Source organism: Pecten maximus, chromosome 1, assembly GCF_902652985.1.
Source record: "Pecten maximus chromosome 1, xPecMax1.1, whole genome shotgun sequence".
In the NCBI taxonomy this organism is placed as follows: Eukaryota; Metazoa; Mollusca; class Bivalvia; order Pectinida; family Pectinidae; genus Pecten; species Pecten maximus.
This window is the reverse complement of record NC_047015.1, coordinates 2719031-2737837: the sequence shown is the minus strand read 5'-3', so window position 1 is coordinate 2737837 and position 18807 is coordinate 2719031. Positions and strand designations below refer to the sequence as shown.

Sequence of the window (18807 nt, the reverse complement as noted above, 5' to 3'; positions counted from 1 at the left end):
TGTGCAAATGAAAAGTAGGAATGATGATAGGACAACATCAACTGACAGCTAGGATGATAATTGCATGCTGATAGCAAATATTGCATAATTAGGTCACTGTGACCTACATTTTCTATGATTACATCAGGGCAACAAAAATAGACATCAAGGATGAGAAAGGTAGCAAATATTGCAAAATTAGGTCACTTTGACCTACTTTTTCAGTAATTATATTAGGGGAATAGAAATGGACATCTAGGATGAGAAAGGCATGCTGATAGCTAATATGGCAAAATTAGGTCACTGACCTTTTTCAATAATTATATTATGGCAACAGAAATGGACATCTAGTATAAATGCTGGCCGATAATTGATATTGCAAAATATGGTCACTGTTACCTACTTTTTCAATAATTATATTACGGCAATAGAAATGGACACTTAAGATGAGAGAGGCATGTCAATAGCAAATATTGCAAAATTAGGTCACCGAGACCTACATTTTCAATAATTATATTAGGGAAACAGAAATGGACATCTAGGATGAGAAAGACATGCTGATAGCTAATATGGCAAAATTAAGTCGCTGTGACCTTCTTTTTCAATAATTATATTATGACAACAGAAAAAGACATCTAGGATAAATGCACGCCGATAACTGATATTGCAAAATTAGGTCACTGTTGCCTACTTTTTCAATAATTATATTAGGCAATTATTTTGTCTAGATTGCCTCAATAAGTTGACAATATACTGTAAAGTCATTACTTCTTCAACTTAATATGTATATATATATATATATATATCGAAATATTGCAAACATGGCATTCGACATTTTGATGATAATGAAAGTGATGAAAACAAAAACTATGAATTTTGTTGAAGATTCCTGTGGATGATCAGCACCGGACACAGATGGATTTTCATTGTGTTTGAAATAACTACATCATTCAAGATATCCACCATTTTTTGCCATCTCCAGAATCACATTCTCCAGAAATTTTAACCTTACATTCTTTGAGATAGACCCTTGGTTATATACTGCCCACCAGCTATGCGGCTATCAGCCTCTAGTTGGTTCGTAGGGGGGATGTAAAAAAATGATATGGGGCTATAATCACAGCAGGTGAGCGTTTAGGCCTCTTGTATTACTTCTGTCCTATGACAGAATACAGTATAATAACAAAGATTTCATTACTTCTGTTCTCTGACAGATTACAGTATAACATAATAACAATGTGGTTTTTTTCAAGATCTTTATTGATTCATAAGGACATTTGTGACAAAAGAAGTGAGCATGACAGGATTGATACATACAGATCATACATAATCCAAGTAACTACACGTGTACACATATATATATTATACATTCTGCTTTAATACATGTAAATGTACTATTTTCAAATCAATAACATCACTTTTCTTATAATTTTGCTAGATTGTTCAAACAGTAAGTTAGACGTTACAAATATTCAGCAGACGTTTTCATTTAAGGATATTTGGATTTTCAGAATATGGTGAGCCGCATATAATTTCTATTCTACAACGTTTGCTTTGCAACGCCAGTTTTGATTGGTTTAAAACCGTGTATTATTTGCCAGTAACACACACTCGTGTCACTAATACACGCTGTAACAATCTTTCCCCTCAAAAATCGTGCATTTGTAAACAAACATGGCGGCGCCACAATGTTTGAACGTCGGAGACTGTGTATTTTACAACGGAGAAATTTGCGAGATTGTTAATTTCTATCCACCAAGAGCAGACTTTGATAAATTATATATTATAAGGTCAATTTCCACAGGCAACCTTTGGGAAGCATCTCTACGGAGAAATTTGCGAGATTGTTAATTTCTATCCACCCAGAGCAGACTTTGCTAAATTATATATTATAAGGTCAATTTCTACAGTCAACCTTTGGGGAGCATCTCTACATTAATTGCTGGCCGACATCCCCGAAAGTTCTCGCAACGTTGCCGTCAACCGGCTTGGGATTGACGTCAGCTTTTGAATATTCATTAGCACGCCCGCCTTGTCGTTTCTTGTGAATTGTAACAGCCATATAGCGACACATTTCCCGGGGTTTCGTTGTCGTTTTTCTATTAGGAAGAGGTAGATCTCGGAACTAAATAGTACATGGTAGAATAGAAATAATGACTTTTGACTCGTGTATTGTTGCAGGATATACAACTCGGACTAAATAAAAGTTGTTGGGGTAAGTTTTCAGCTTAGTTTAAAGCTTGTAAGTCCAAAAGTATACACCTCACAACCTTCTAATTGTGTTTATACATTTATTAGAGATCAAGGAGTGATGCTTTAACTTAATCATGCAGAAACAAATGCGTTTTTTCGCATTTTATCATTTTGTGGACTTGACACCAAAACCACTTTAAAATTACATTTATGTAAATCAGTATGCATAACTAAAACCATACTAAGATTACTAGAATCCATTAGAGATGGTAAATAAAAGTTTTGCCTGATGCCAAATCCAAGTGCTTCTTAGACAATAAAGTTGTTGAAAGGTGACCATTTTGTGTTTTTAAAGTGCTCTAATTTCATGTGAGGTTCCTTGGTCCCCTTGTTTTCAAATGATTAGAGACAAAGAAGTAACAGGAAAGTATAGAAAAAAACTAATTCATTGACCAAATAAATATTCAATGGTGGGTACAAAGACCACATCTTTTGATTTTGAAAAATAAATGGTATTCACATCGGCTTTATTTCTATAATTTACAAACAAAGGTGTTTTATTAAAATAAGAGGGGGGGGGGAGGAACTGCTTATGATATTATACTTTTGATACATGTTTAGTATTTCAATATATGCAAGGTCCCGTTAGAGGCGTTTCCTGACAACCGTCTCAACCAATGGTATTTGAGTCTTGCCGCCATGGTTGTCATGGGCAAATGCCCTCATCCTATCGAAGTAGAGATCTGTCAGTCGCGTTCTTTCCTCCAGTGGCCTCGTTTTCGATAACCCGTTGTAGATCACATGGTAGAACCACGGTTTTATACCTGCCACCACCCTCTCGGCATACTCTGCCTTGGTAGCTTCGTCTAATAACAGATATAATATTCGTTATATGTGCAGGCATACTTGGGGTTTTAATGAGTTATCACTATGTAATGTTCTTAAACTTGGAAATGTATTGCTGTTGACTGATTTCACCAAAAGCTTCATTAAAAAAATTGTTGATTATATTTAATATAATCCACATTATATATAAGATCTTATCATTCTCGTGATTGTTGCAATTATCTGGAGACAAAAACACTTTATACTGTCTAAAATGACAGCTCCAAGAGCTCATCCAAACTTAATCACATTTTAGTATCATTTAAATTGATATCTCTAGAACGTGGATTAGTGAAATATCAATTTCTTATAACTTCACACAATTTATTGACAAGTCCTGGTCATCTCATCCTTTCTTTTTAAAGATCATTAACATCTGTTCCTGTTTAGAGAACTTTGTTCCCCAAGAAGCTCGAGTGGTATACCTTTATGTACGATGTCGAACGTGTGATGCTCCAGCCAGTTGGTGAATGAGCGAACCGATACCAGTTCCAGACCCATCTGCGTCAGCCTGTCCCCCTGTGTAAACGGGCGGCTGTGGTCTTCCTCAGTTCTGTATATGTCCACATCAAAGTTCGCGTCAAGGAATTCCTCCTATAACCGAATCAGACATACATAAGATTAAACACTACTCACTAAACAAGCATGATAATTACAGGAACCAAATTATTACCCCAACAGAAAGCTGGTGACCATGTTTTCTTCACTCGTCTTGTAATCACACAAGACTTTATCATCTTCTAGAACATAGATGGAACTAAAGAAGATACGCTAAGGAAGCTATTAGAGTTAGTTTTCTTTTCTCCTATTAACGTTATCGGTTGTAATTGTGACGTCATGCTACTGATTTTGATATGAAGCAGTAATGAAGTTATGGGAAGATGATGTTTGAAGTATTCCTGTCAATATGTTTTGTTTCATAGTGGTATGGCGAAGCATAATATTACTAAAGTTTGCAAACCTTTTTTATACCCCTTTGAAGCAAATAAAATATTGACATCAATGCTTATGATTGTTTTCTGAAACTGTATTTCAAATTTAAAACACGTTTTATGAAACCATATTTCAAATTTAGAGCACGTTTAATGTACAATTTTACCAAGGCCTATTAATAAGGAATTCTTTTGAACAAATAAATGTGCAGCGTCAATAATTGAATTATGACGTCAGGTTTTTCGCACCATTTACGTTTTTTTTATCTAGATATCTAGAGATAAAAAAAAAACTGAACAAATTGAAAAGCTGCATTCTGAATATGAACAATGGAAAATTAATTGTGTGTGAACGACACATTCAAGCACCATTCTTGCGATGTCATTACGACACACATACACAACTGTGTTATGATTTCATAACGACACACATGCACATAGGCCTGTGTATTTATTTCATAGCGACACACACTTGTGTTAGGATGTCAACGACACACGCACACCTGTGTTACGATGTCATACCGTCACACATGCACACGTGTAACGATGTCATACAACACACATACACCCCTATGTTATAACGACAAACTTATGCCGTGTAACAATGTCATAACGACAAAGTTACGATGCCATAACGAGACACATACACGTGTGTTACGATGTTATAACGACAAACTTACGCACGTGTCATGGTGTCATAACGACAAGCTTAAATACATGTATCGATGTCATAACGACACGTGTATTGATGTCAAAATGACACTTACACAGTCGTGTTACGATGTCATAACGTCATATACACACCTGTTACTATGTCATAATGTCACATACACACCTGTTACGATGTCATAACGTCATATACACACCTGTTACTATGTCATAATGTCACATACACACCTGTTACGATGTCATAATGTCACATACACACCTGTTACGATGTCATAACGTCATATACACACCTGTTACGATGTCATAACGTCATATACACACCTGTTACGATGTCATAACGTCATATACACACCTGTTACTATGTCATAATGTCACATACACACCTGTTACGATGTCATAACGTCATATACACACCTGTTACTATGTCATAATGTCACATACACACCTGTTACGATGTCATAACGTCATATACACACCTGTTACGATGTCATAACGACATATACACACCTGTTACGATGTCATAACGTCATATACACACCTGTTACGATGTCATAACGACATTTATTGTATACTTAGTAATAAATACAGTTTTTTTTGCATATGCATTATGGCGCCAAATCTCCCGATCCGTAATCCTTACCCATGCATTATTGATTCAGTAATGCACCCCAAACCCTGTATTGGCCCTCTTCGCGGAACACCTCTAAATTTTGCGTCTCATCAAACTATTCGGGTCTCTCGGGTTTTGACGTAGGTGCTGTGTTGTCAGCGAAACCAAAACAAACAACATGGCGTCGAGTAGACGAAGGAATGAGGACATGGGAGAGAAGATTTTAAATTCGCTTGCAGCACGAATTGCAGAGCTAGAATATCTCGCCGAGAAGGAACACATGGTAACCGAGGAAATTGATAACTTAAACTTTACAATAGAAGAGGTCGTACAAGCCGATGTTAACCAATCGTTCCATGATGAAGCGGGACTGGCAGACGACATCACGGAATTCATATTTGACACGGAAACAGTGGAACCCCAGCCCCAGGACAAGATCGATACCGACGGAACACGTGAGTTTGTGGCTCGGATGATAAACAATAACACCGTAAAAAAACTTGACAGATATGAACTTCATAAAGACTTAAAAAACTTCAATATTATAAAGTGTTTATAATTCAATACATTAAAAATTTGAATCTGATTTTTCTTGTCAAGTTATAATTGTTGATTAATGTTCTGTGATTTATTACTAAGAATACAATAAATTGAATAAAACATACCTTTTTCCATATCGGACCCAATATTGGCCCCGAGACCCCAATATTGGCCCTTGGGCCAATATTGGGGTCTCGGGACCAATATTGGGTCCGATATGGAAAAAGGTATGTATTATTCTCTATATACACACCTGTTACGATGTCATAACGTCATATACACACCTGTTACGATGTCATAACGTCATATACACACCTGTTACGATGTCATAACGACACACTCTTGTGTTACGATATCATCACATCACACGCACGTGTAACGATGTCATAATGACATACATTCACTTTTGTTACGATGTCTTAACCACACACTTGTTACGATGTCAACGACACTCACACCTGTATCACGATGCCATGGAAACACACTTACTCACCTGTGTAATAAGACCATCATGAAGCATTTTACTAAGTAATTTCCCGAGTTGTGGATATCCTCCCTTTATTGGAGAAACGCCTTTACCGTCTTTGTCAGCTCCAAGGTTCAGTACCACTAAATAGCCACCTGTTAATTGGTTGAACGTGATGGTATCAATACTAATACTTGGACACTATCATAACCCAAATACAATATCATCTTCTTCATATTATAAACAAAATCTCCAAAACCGTATAACCTGTAATATATATAGCCGATAATACTTTACTGGTATGCCTTTATCTTATCCCAACTGTACCAGGTCTATTTCCCAAAGCGGATCCGAAGGAAATATGAATAGTTATTGGAAATAAGTATAGTCAAGGCAAGTAATTATACTCCAAGTAGTTATACTCCACGAACCCTTGGCAAATATAGCTGTGTTTAAACCGTCGCGCCCTTGGCATCCAATTAAATTGTATTCAGAGCTGCCATGTCGGCTATATCATGGCATTTTACCTAAATGCAGAGACTTACAATCTTTGGGGAAACATTCACAGTGTTTCATCATTAGATAGAAGTTACTGATCACACATCTCATCAAAATGACAAGCCTCCATGTGTGTTTGTAAACATCACTCATCAAAATGACAAGCCTCCATGTGTGTTTGTAAACTTGACTCTTCAAAATGACAAGCCTCCATGTGTGTTTGTAAACATCACTCATCAAAATGACAAGCCTCCATGTGTGTTTGTAAACTTCACTCATCAAAATGATACAAGCCTCCATGTGTGTTTGTGAACATCACCGATGAAGTACATCGGTAACGCTCGTTTAGATTGGTGAAAATTTCATGTGTAAAGGGTGGTCAAATCTCCGCTAGAGGGCCAGAATTGATGGCTATATATATCTACCAAGGGAAGTTGATACAAACAGGAGATATTTTTAGCTCGAAAATATTTTGATACACAGCAATAATGCTGTGTCGTTTTTATATTTCAAACATACAGACTATGGTGACCTACATTTTATAAAGAAGGCAAGCTATAATTAAGGGATGCATTTAACGTTTATGCGTAGTCCAATTGTTTTGGCCACCCCACCTAAAGCAAAAAACTATCATATGCACATAGAATGTGCCCTCGGTAATAAGCTCCGCCCGCCTTTCATGTTCGAATACCAATTTCCTGATTGGCTGGGCTTTTTTGAAATGACAATATCAAATAGAATCAATTCTGTGATATGTTCAAACACTTTTCCCAACAGACAGCAGTCCGCTTACCAAAATAACCTTTGTAGCCTATGTACATCATTTAAATTAGAAGAATGTATTAGCTACAATATGGAAAACAGTGGTTATTCTCAGAGAAATTATACACATCTGAAAAGTTGTATTTTGTTTAACGGCTTAAAGTAAAAGAGTGTACAGATGGAAAGAGGTATTTTACAAGGTAGATCTTTGTCCGCAAAAACGTTTTGATTTTTATTAATGAATTATTAAATAAATAGAAGCTTGTGGTAAAGGGTCTGTGATTATTGATCTTAAAGTAAATTTACCAACTCAAGCGGACGAGATGTGCCTCGTTAGTTAATTTTCAAAGTTTACAAAACATGGTCGATATATGTGAAAACTATAGTAAAAAGTGGAGAGTTATGTTCCAAAAGTAAAATGGTGTTGTTTTCCAATAAACGCCCTCTACATAACGTACAAGATATTGGCTTATACAAATGTGTTTTACCAGTAGTTGAAGAAATTAAACACCTAGGGATATTGTTAAATTGTAAAAGAAATTCGTTTGAAAGAACTACTGGAGCATGTTGTAAGTTAAAAACTTATCATATCTTTTGTTATGTCAGGTGCTCACCCTTATTATATGGATAGTAGTATGCCTGTACATAGAATAATTCTAACTAAATTTTGTATGTTTAAATACAGTAGTGGAAAGCAACAGGGTTTTAGACCCGATATTATACGTATCTTGAGGAAATATTCCTTGTATGACATTTTTGTTAATTATATAAAACTTGAGTCCTTTCCGGGAAAGTTACAGTGAAAAAAAAAACTTGTTTATAAAAGTATCTATAGGACAGAAGAAAATGCATGGCTAGAACGTATGTCAAAAGATAACGGTTTTTTTCAGATTTAAAACAATTCATAATAAGTTTGAATCACATTACCTATGGAAACTAGTTGTGAAATAGCCCAAGTGTTATAAATATATTCATTTTAATCTTAGAATATGCGTAATATATAGTGATACCATAATACATATACTTCTTCACCGTGACAAAACTGAAGATGTCCGAGACGAACTGTGGTGCTCTTTAATCAGAAAAATGGACACATTTGAATATGAATTATCAAATAAAGATATTGAATATTTCAGACTCACACATTTAAGATTTTTGTATCAAATGTTAAAATATATGAACCACTTAATTACAAATAATTACCCAATGCATTTTTACTTGTAAAACAACCATGTATATTTATATGATCCTCGTCTGAATGTTGCCTGTACTTTAAATATTATGTTTATGTAATCTTCATTATTGGAGGAAATAAGGAGAATAATAATAGAGTAAAATAAATAGAGGTATATTAATTGTTACTGATTTGTATAAGGATTTTCTTACTGTGACCTGTATTATAGATATTGATTTAAATTGTGTTGGCTGTTCTTCAACATTTTTCGAAAGTTACATAATATGTAATATATGTGCAATTGTAATCCTAAATGCTGTTGCATGCGGATTAAAAAATATCTATTGATGTTCATCCGTACCTGGACTGAGTTCTTTTCCTCTCATGTACACGAATTGCTCCCAATCCCGAGCCGACTGTTCTTTTATTTTCGTCTTTTCCTTCTCAGTACCGTCACAGGATGAAACTCCACCCTCTATTCGACAAGGTCTGAGGCATACAAATTACTTATTATTGCTCATAATGTTCCAATATTTTACCAGGTGTAACCACAGCGATGCTAGGCAGAATAGTACCCGCGCGGTATACCCTGACATTACAGGATAATTACCGCGCGGTATACCGTGACATTACAGGATAATACCCGCGCGGTATACCGTGACATTACAGGATAGTCCCCGCGCGGTATACCGTGACATTACAGGATTGTACCCGCGTGTTATACCTTGACATTACAGGATAGTACCCGCGCGGTATACCGTGACATTATAAGATAGTACCCGCGTGGTATACCGTGACATTACAGGATAGTACCCGCGCGTTATACCGTGACATTACAGGATAGTACCGCGTGGTATACCGTGACATTACAGGATTGTACCCGCGCGGTATACCGTGACATAACAGGATGGTACCGTGCGGTATACCGTGACATTACAGGATAGTTCGTGCGGTATACCGTGACATTACAGGATTGTACCCGCGCGGTATACCGTGACATTACAGGATAGTACCCGCGCGGTTTACCGTGACATAACAGGATAGTACCCGTGCGGTATACCGTGACATTACAGGATAGTTCGTGCGGTATACCGTTACATTACAGGATAGTACTCGCGCGGTATACCGTGACATTACAGGATAGTACCCACGCGGTATACCGTGACATAACAGGATAGTACCCGCGCGGTATACCGTGACAATACAGGAGAATACCCGCGCGGTATACCGTGCCGTTACATGAAAGTACCCGCGCTGTATACCGTGACATTACAGGATAGTACCCGCGCGGTATACCGTGACATTACATGACAGTACCGCGTGGTATACCGTGACATTACAGGATTGTACCCGGGCGGTATACCGTGACATTACAGGATAGTACTCGCGTGTTATACCGTGACATTACAGGATAGTACCCGCGCGGTATACAGTGACATTAGAAGATAGTACCCGCGCGGTATACAGTGACATTAGAAGATAGTACCTGCGCGGTATACCGTGACATTACAGGATAGTACCCGCGCGGTATACCGTGACATTACAGGATATTACCCCCGCGGTATACCGTGACATTACATCATAGTACCCGCGCTGTATACCGTGACATTACATGACAGTACCGCGTGGTATACCGTGACATTACATGACAGTACCGCGTGGTATATCGTGACATTACATGACAGTACCGCGTGGTATACCGTGACATTACATGACAGTACCGCGGGGTATACCGTGACATTACAGGATAACACCCGCGTGTTATACCGTGACATTAGAAGATAGTACCCGCGCGGTATACAGTGACATTAGAAGATAGTACCTGCGCGGTATACCGTGACATTACAGGATAGTACCCGCGCGGTATACCGTGACATTACAGGATATTACCCCCGCGGTATACCGTGACATTACATCATAGTACCCGCGCTGTATACCGTGACATTACATGACAGTACCGCGTGGTATACCGTGACATTACATGACAGTACCGCGTGGTATATCGTGACATTACAGGATAGCACCCGCGTGGTATACCGTGACATTACAGGATTGTACCCGAGCGGTTTACCGTAACATTACAGGATAGTACCCGCGCGGTATACCGTGACATTATAGGAAGTACCCGCGCGGTATACCGTGACATTACAGGATAGTACCCGCGTGTTATACCTTGACATTACAGGATAGTACCCGCGCGGTATACCGTGACATTATAAGATAGTACCCGCGTGGTATACCGTGACATTACAGGATAGTTCCCGCGCGTTATACCGTGACATTACAGGATAGTACCGCGTGGTATACCGTGACATTACAGGATAGTTCGTGCGGTATACCGTGACATTACAGGATAGTACCCGCGCGGTATACCGTGACATTATAAGATAGTACCCGCGTGGTATACCGTGACATTACAGGATAGTACCCGCGCGTTATACCGTGACATTACAGGATAGTACCCGCGTGGTATACCGTGACATAACAGGATGGTACCGCGCGGTATACCGTGACATTACAGGATAGTTCGTGCGGTATACCGTGACATTACAGGATTGTACCCGCGCGGTATACCGTTACATTACAGGATAGTACCCGCGCGGTTTACCGTGACATAACAGGATAGTACCCGCGCGGTATACCGTGACAATACAGGAGAATACCCGCGCGGTATACCGTGCCATTACATGAAAGTACCCGCGCTGTATACCGTGACATTACAGGATAGTACCCGCGCGGTATACCGTGACATTACATGACAGTACCGCGTGGTATACCGTGACAATACAGGATTGTACCCGGGCGGTATACCGTGACATTACAGGATAACACCCGCGTGTTATACCGTGACATTACAGGATAGTACCCGCGCGGTATACCGTGACATTACATGATAGTACCCGCACGCTATACCGTGACATTACATGATAGTACCCGCGCTGTATACCGTGACATTACAGCATTGTACCCGCGCGGTATATCGTGACATTACATGACAGTACCGCGTGGGATACCGTGACATTACAGAATTGTACCTGCGCGGTATACCGTGACATTACAGGATAGTACCCACGCGGTCTACCTTGACATTGTGGTATAATAAGAGATTTAATCCTATGTCAGATTATTTGTATTGTGTGCCTTTGAATATCGTGCGTTGTTCTGTTTAAATCTATATGCATCCAATGAATGCAAATGTTATTTGTTCCGTTTTTTTACCTTCTGGACAAGTTATGCACTGCTATAGATGAGAATGATATATCCACGGAGTTGTTTGGGAGGCATTGCTCATACATTGACCTCCCAACAGCAGCCTGGAAAACATTAGACGACAGCTTGAGCCCACCTTGTCCTTCGTCTTCTGTACCTGATACAAACGTTAGTGAATTAATATCGTAACTTGATCAAGCTTTGGTAATGCCATCATATACACAAACTGCTTGTCTAAATGACACTCAGTTGACTTATTGCGATCGTCTTTTGTCCGGCGTCGTCCGTCGTGCGTCGTAAACAACTTACATTTTAAACTTCTTCACTGTTACCAACAGGCCAAGAAAACGGATATTAGGTCTGTAGCATTCTGGGATAAATGACTATAATGATTGTTCAAATTGATTACCTTGACTTCATTCAAGGTCACATGGGTCAAATATGCTTGAATATTTAAACAACTTCTTCTTATAACCAAAAGGCACAGAGACCCAATATTAGGTTTGTAGCATGTTAGTTTGAAGGGCAGCCAAGTTTGTTCAAATGGATGACCTTTACCATTATTCAAGGTTATATGGGTCAAATCTGCTGAAATCTTTGAACAACGTCTTGATAACCAAGATGCCCAGATACCTGATATTGGGTTTGAAGCATTCATGAGTAAAAGGTTGTAATGATTGTTTAAATGAATGACCCTAACCTTTATTCAAGGTCCTATATCAAAACTCAGGTGACCGTTAAGGCCCATGAACCTCTGGTTAAAAAAATAGAATAATAATCATGTAAGCATTCGCTAAATATACGAACTTTACAGTCTTATTCAATTGGCCGATATCAAAATGATAATCGAGCATGTTACATAAACTGGTGGTTATATTTCTACACATCATCATAACGATTAACCCTTGGTTACCTTGAATAACCCGGTACAGCAAGTTAAAGTCATTGTTGGTCTGGTCCTCATGATATATCATGACAGGCTTGGCCGCCCCAGACAGCTCTTGTGTTGTGGCTGAGGAAGATTAATATCAATTATTACTCCATCCGTAATGTACCTGGTATTACAGGACGGACAGAGAACAATGGATTATTGTCACACTGAAGTAACTGGATAGTAGGACGGCAAAGAACAATGAGTTATTGTCACACTGAAGTAACTGGATAGTAGGACGGCAAAGAACAATGGGTTATTGTCACACTGAAGGAACTGGATAGTAGGACGGCAAAGAACAATGGGTTATTGTCACACTGAAGGAACTGGATAGTAGGACGGCAAAGAACAATGGGTTATTGTCACACTGAAGTAACTGGATAGTAGGACGGCAAAGAACAATGAGTTATTGTCACACTGAAGTAACTGGATAGTAGGACGGCAAAGAACAATGGGTTATTATCACACTGAAGTAACTGGATAGTAGGACGGCAAAGAACAATGGGTTATTGTCACACTAGAGTAACTGGATAGTAGGACGGCAAAGAACAATGAGTTATTGTCACACTGAAGTAACTGGATAGTAGGACGGAGAGAGAAGAATGGATTATTGTCACACTGAAGTAACTGGATAGTAGAACGGACTGAGAACAATGGATTATTGTCACACTGAAGTAACTGGATAGTAGGACGGCAAAGAACAATGAGTTATTGTCACACTGAAGTAACTGGATAGTAGGACGGAGAGAGAAGAATGGATTATTGTCACACTGAAGTAACTGGATAGTAGAACGGACTGAGAACAATGGATTATTGTCACACTGAAGTAACTGGATAGTAGGACGGACAGAGAACAATGGATTATTGTTACACTGAAGTAACTGGATAGTAGGACAGATAGGTAACAATGGATTATTGTCACACTGAAGTAACTGGATAGTAGGACGGACAGAGAACAATGGATTATTGTCACACTGAAGTAACTGGATAGTAGAACGGACAGAAAACAATGGATTATTGTCACACTGAAGTAACTGGATAGTAGAGACCAACCAACCAATTGTTTTCCCATAGACCTTAGTGTTAACGTTTTGGATAATTTCATTCAAATGCTTGAATTAAATATGACGATTATGGTTTATAACAAAAGTTTAGGGTCTGATATAACACCCAATCAAAAAAAAAAGTTGGGTCCTTCAGCTCAAATTTTCTCCAGGGTAGCCATTTTGAAAATAGGTGAATTTCGCAGTAAAAATTCTCAAAAATCTTAAATGTTTACCTGTTTACTATTATTACGTGAACATTTGGGAAAAAAACCAATCGGACTTAAGAAATTTATATCAACATTTCTTATTGATAGTTACCTATCAGGCTACATATCTATTTTCTCACTTCATAACATACTGGCCAATCAGTGGCTGCCAGACATTTTATCCTTGGCTCAACGTTCTATACACAGGGGCTGTTTCAAAAATATATTTTTTCAATTGGTTGGTTGTTCCCTAGTAGGACGGACAGAGAACAATGGATTATTGTTACACTGAAGTAACTGGATAGTAGGACAGATAGATAACAATGGATTATTGTCACACTGAAGTAACTGGATAGTAGGACGGCAAAGAACAATGGGTGGTTGTCACACTGAAGTAACTGGATAGTAGGACGGCAAAGAACAATGGGTTATTGTCACACTGAAGTAACTGGATAGTAGGACGGCAAAGAACAATGGATTATTGTCACACTGAAGTAACTGGATAGTAGGACGGCAAAGAACGATGGGTGATTGTCACACTGAAGTAACTGGATAGTAGTGTTTATAGCAAACGTGAGAGCAACATTACAATAGTATCATTTTGTGTATCCTTTGTAAATACAAATACATACCGATAACTTTGTTGAGTAGCTGTAGGGACGTACGCCCGTCTGCTGTTCCGAAATCCGCTAACGTAATGGGTACATGCGCACTCTGCCGTGTGCATATCCGCTCTATAATGAGAATATTAATTTAGTTTAATATGTTATTAATACTTTGAGTGGTGGGCAATTTTATCTGCATAAAATTACAAGGGAGTCTAGATCTCATTACACCAGTAACCAGATCCCTCACTAGTAGGGGTCCAGCTTGCTTTACATTAACTGCTACAGTTGTGTAAATAAAGGGTCAGCTGGCATCTGGGACACCAACTGTGAACAGGGCCACATACATTACATAAAGCAGGCCTCACCCTGATCAAATAGCAGATGACTAAATTTGGTTATATGTAATCTGTTTGACCAATGGGATGGACACTTCCCTGCTAGAGTGAACCCCCATAGGGGAAACAGTCAGCAGACTGTTCCCCTCCTACATGCTGGTCACTTCAGAATTTTCTAGCAAAGCTTCAGCAGCAGGATTTCTCTAACCTGAGATTTCCCACCCGCCCACCCTCAAATCATCATTCACCATTAAATCTATTTATGTGTAGTTTTAGTATTTGTTAACTTGTAGTGTATAGTGATTAGTGTAGTAGGAGGACCATAGTTTAAGTTTTAACTACAAAAAATAATGATATTGCTTATTGTTATTTTACTCTGTTATAATTATGTATTATGCAAATAAATCATGGTCTGAAGTTCACCCAAACCAATTTGTATGTTATTTATATTTAGTATATTGTAATATGTTTTCTATATCTCTTAAGCCAGCATTTCTACCAGAAAATTGGATTAATATGGAATATATTTAGATATGTATCATGGTAAACCATGGGATTTGCTGTTGACATGTTATTTGTTAAGCTGATTGTAAATTTCAAGAAAACATGCGAAAAATTCATATTTCTGGTGACATAATTAGCTCATTTGTATCTCACATATTAAACAAAATGGCCGCGTGGATTTGCTAACGAGAGTATAAAAACAAATCAGGATCATTGGTTTGACCACATTTGACTTTTTTGATATGTATAAACACTGTTTTTATTCTCTGGCCAGTACAACATTTAACGTCATACTAGCCATCACTCTGAGCAGTGGACACAACATATAACGTCATACTAGTCAACACTCTGACCAGTGGACACAACACATCACGTCATACTAATCATCACTCTGACCAGTGGACACAACATATAACGTCATACTAGTCAACACTCTGACCAGTACAACATATAACGTCATACTAATCAACACTCTGACCAGTGGACACAACATATAACGTCATACTAGTCATCACTCTGACCAGTGGACACAACATATAACGTCTTACTAGTCACCATTCTGACCAGTGGACACAAAATATAACGTCATACTAGTCAACACTCTGACCAGTGGACACAACATATAACGTGATACTAGTCACCACTCTGACCAGTGGACACAACATATAACGTCATACGGGTCACCACTCTGACCAGTGGACACAAAATATAACGTCATACTAGTCATCACTCTGACCAGTGGACAAAATAATAACGTCATACTAGTCACCACTCTGACCAATACACACAACATATAACGTCATACTAGTCAACACTCTGACCAGTGGACACAACATATAACGTCATACTAGTCACCACTCTGACCAGTGGACACAACATATAACGTTATACTAGTCATCACTCTGACCAGTGGACACAACATATAACGTCATACTAGTCACCACTCTGACCAGTGTACACAACATATAACGTCATACTAGCCATCACTCTGACCAGTGGATACAACATATAACGTCATACTAGTCATCACTCTGACCAGTGGACACAACATATAACGTCATACGGGTCACCACTCTGACCAGTGGACACAAAATATAACGTCATACTAGTCATCACTCTGACCAGTGGACAAAATAATAACGTCATACTAGTCACCACTCTGACCAATACACACAACATATAACGTCATACTAGTCAACACTCTGACCAGTGGACACAACATATAACGTCATACTAGTCACCACTCTGACCAGTGGACACAACATATAACGTTATACTAGTCATCACTCTGACCAGTGGACACAACATATAACGTCATACTAGTCACCACTCTGACCAGTGTACACAACATATAACGTCATACTAGCCATCACTCTGACCAGTGGATACAACATATAACGTCATACTAGTCATCACTCTGACCAGTGGACACAACATATAACGTCATACTAGCCATCAAACTGACCAGTGGACACAACATATAACGTCATACTAATCGTCACTCTGACCAGTGGACACAACATATAACGTCATACTAGTCATCACTCTGACCAGTGGACACAACACATCACGTCATACTAGTCATCACTCTGACCAGTGGTCACAATATATAACATCATGATAGTCACCACTCTGACCAGTGGACACAACATATAACGTCATACTAGTCATCACTCTGACCAGTGGACACAACATATAACGTCATACTAGTCATCACTCTGACCAGTGGACACAACATATAGCATCATACTAGTCACTACTCTGACCAGTGGACACAACATATAACGTCATACTAGTCATCACTCTGACCAGTGGTCACAACGTATACCATCATACTAGTCACCACTCTGGGTATATCAGTCTCCGGTTAGTTTGTGCGAGTCAAGAAGTCGAATAAAAAACACCATGTGCTAATTATTAAGGGACACGTTCTTCCCATGGTTTACATATTGTTTTTTTAACTGCACTCTCGCCAGTTACGTAAGATCTCATCAGAATGATTCAAGGATTTAATTAATATATTAAACAGATCCATGACGGTATAGTTATCAAAACATCTAGGTCGACAACAAAACGAATAGCACAAGCTCTGAAGAGCTTTTGACCGACATGCACGTCATACATAAAAACAGTGGTTTAATAATACACCGGAATACAGAAAGTGGTACATAATACACCGGAATACAGACAGTGGTACATAATACACCGTAATACAGACAGTGGTATATAGTACACCGTAATATAGACAATGGTACATAATACACCGTAATACAGACAGTGGTACATAATACACCGTAATACAGACAGAGGTACATAATACACAGTAATACAGACAGTGGTACATAATAAACCATCATACAAACAGTGGTACATAATACACCGTAATACAGACAGTGGTACATAATACACCATAATACAGACAGTGGTACATAATACACCGTGATACAAACATTGGTACATAATACACCGTAATACAGACAGTGGTACATAATACACCGTAATACAGACAGTGGTACATAATGCACCGTAATGCAGACAGTGGTACATAATACACCGTAATATAGACAGTGGTACATAATACACCGTAATACAGACAGTGGTACATAATACAGACAGTGGTACATAATACACCGTAATACAGTGGTACATAATACACCGTAATACAGACAATGGTACATAATACACCGTAATACAGTGGTACAAATACACTGTAATACAAACAGTGGTACATAATACACCGTAATACAGACAGTGGTACATAATACACTGTAATACAGACAGAGGTACATAATACACCGTAATACAGTGGAAAATAATACACCGTAATACAGTGGTACATAATATACCGTAATACAGACAGACTTACATAATACACCGTAATACAGTGGTACTTAATACATCGTAATACAGACAGTGGTACATAATATACCGTAATACAGACAGTGGTCTATAATACACCGTAATACAGACAGTGGTACATAGTACACCGTAATATAGACAGTGATACATAATACACCGTAACACAGACAGTGGTCCATAATACACCGCAATACAGACAGTAGTATATAATACACCATCATACAAACAGTGGTACATAATACACCTTAATACAGACAGTAGTACATAATACACCGTAATACAGACAGTGATACATAATACACCGTGATACAAACATTGGTTCATAATACACCGTGATGCAGACAGTGGTACATGATACACCGTGGTATAAACAGTGGTGCATGATACACTGTAATACAGA

General features: G+C 38.4%; 1 protein-coding gene across 2 annotated transcripts in view; it reads right to left on the bottom strand.

Moving 5' to 3' along the window:
* Nucleotides 1–1218: 1218 nt before the first annotated feature.
* Nucleotides 1219–18807, bottom strand: part of LOC117322354 — a 94942-nt gene continuing 77353 nt past the window's right edge. For both annotated transcript variants that reach the window (XM_033877227.1, XM_033877220.1), the window contains exons 5-9: nucleotides 11928–12075; nucleotides 9070–9197; nucleotides 6302–6429; nucleotides 3483–3651; nucleotides 1219–3038 (exon numbers count right to left, since the gene is read on the bottom strand). In XM_033877227.1, the coding sequence (XP_033733118.1) occupies nucleotides 2818–3038; nucleotides 3483–3651; nucleotides 6302–6429; nucleotides 9070–9197; nucleotides 11928–12075 (794 nt within the window). In that variant the 3' untranslated portion in view covers nucleotides 1219–2817. The remainder of the gene's footprint in view (nucleotides 3039–3482; nucleotides 3652–6301; nucleotides 6430–9069; nucleotides 9198–11927; nucleotides 12076–18807) is intronic.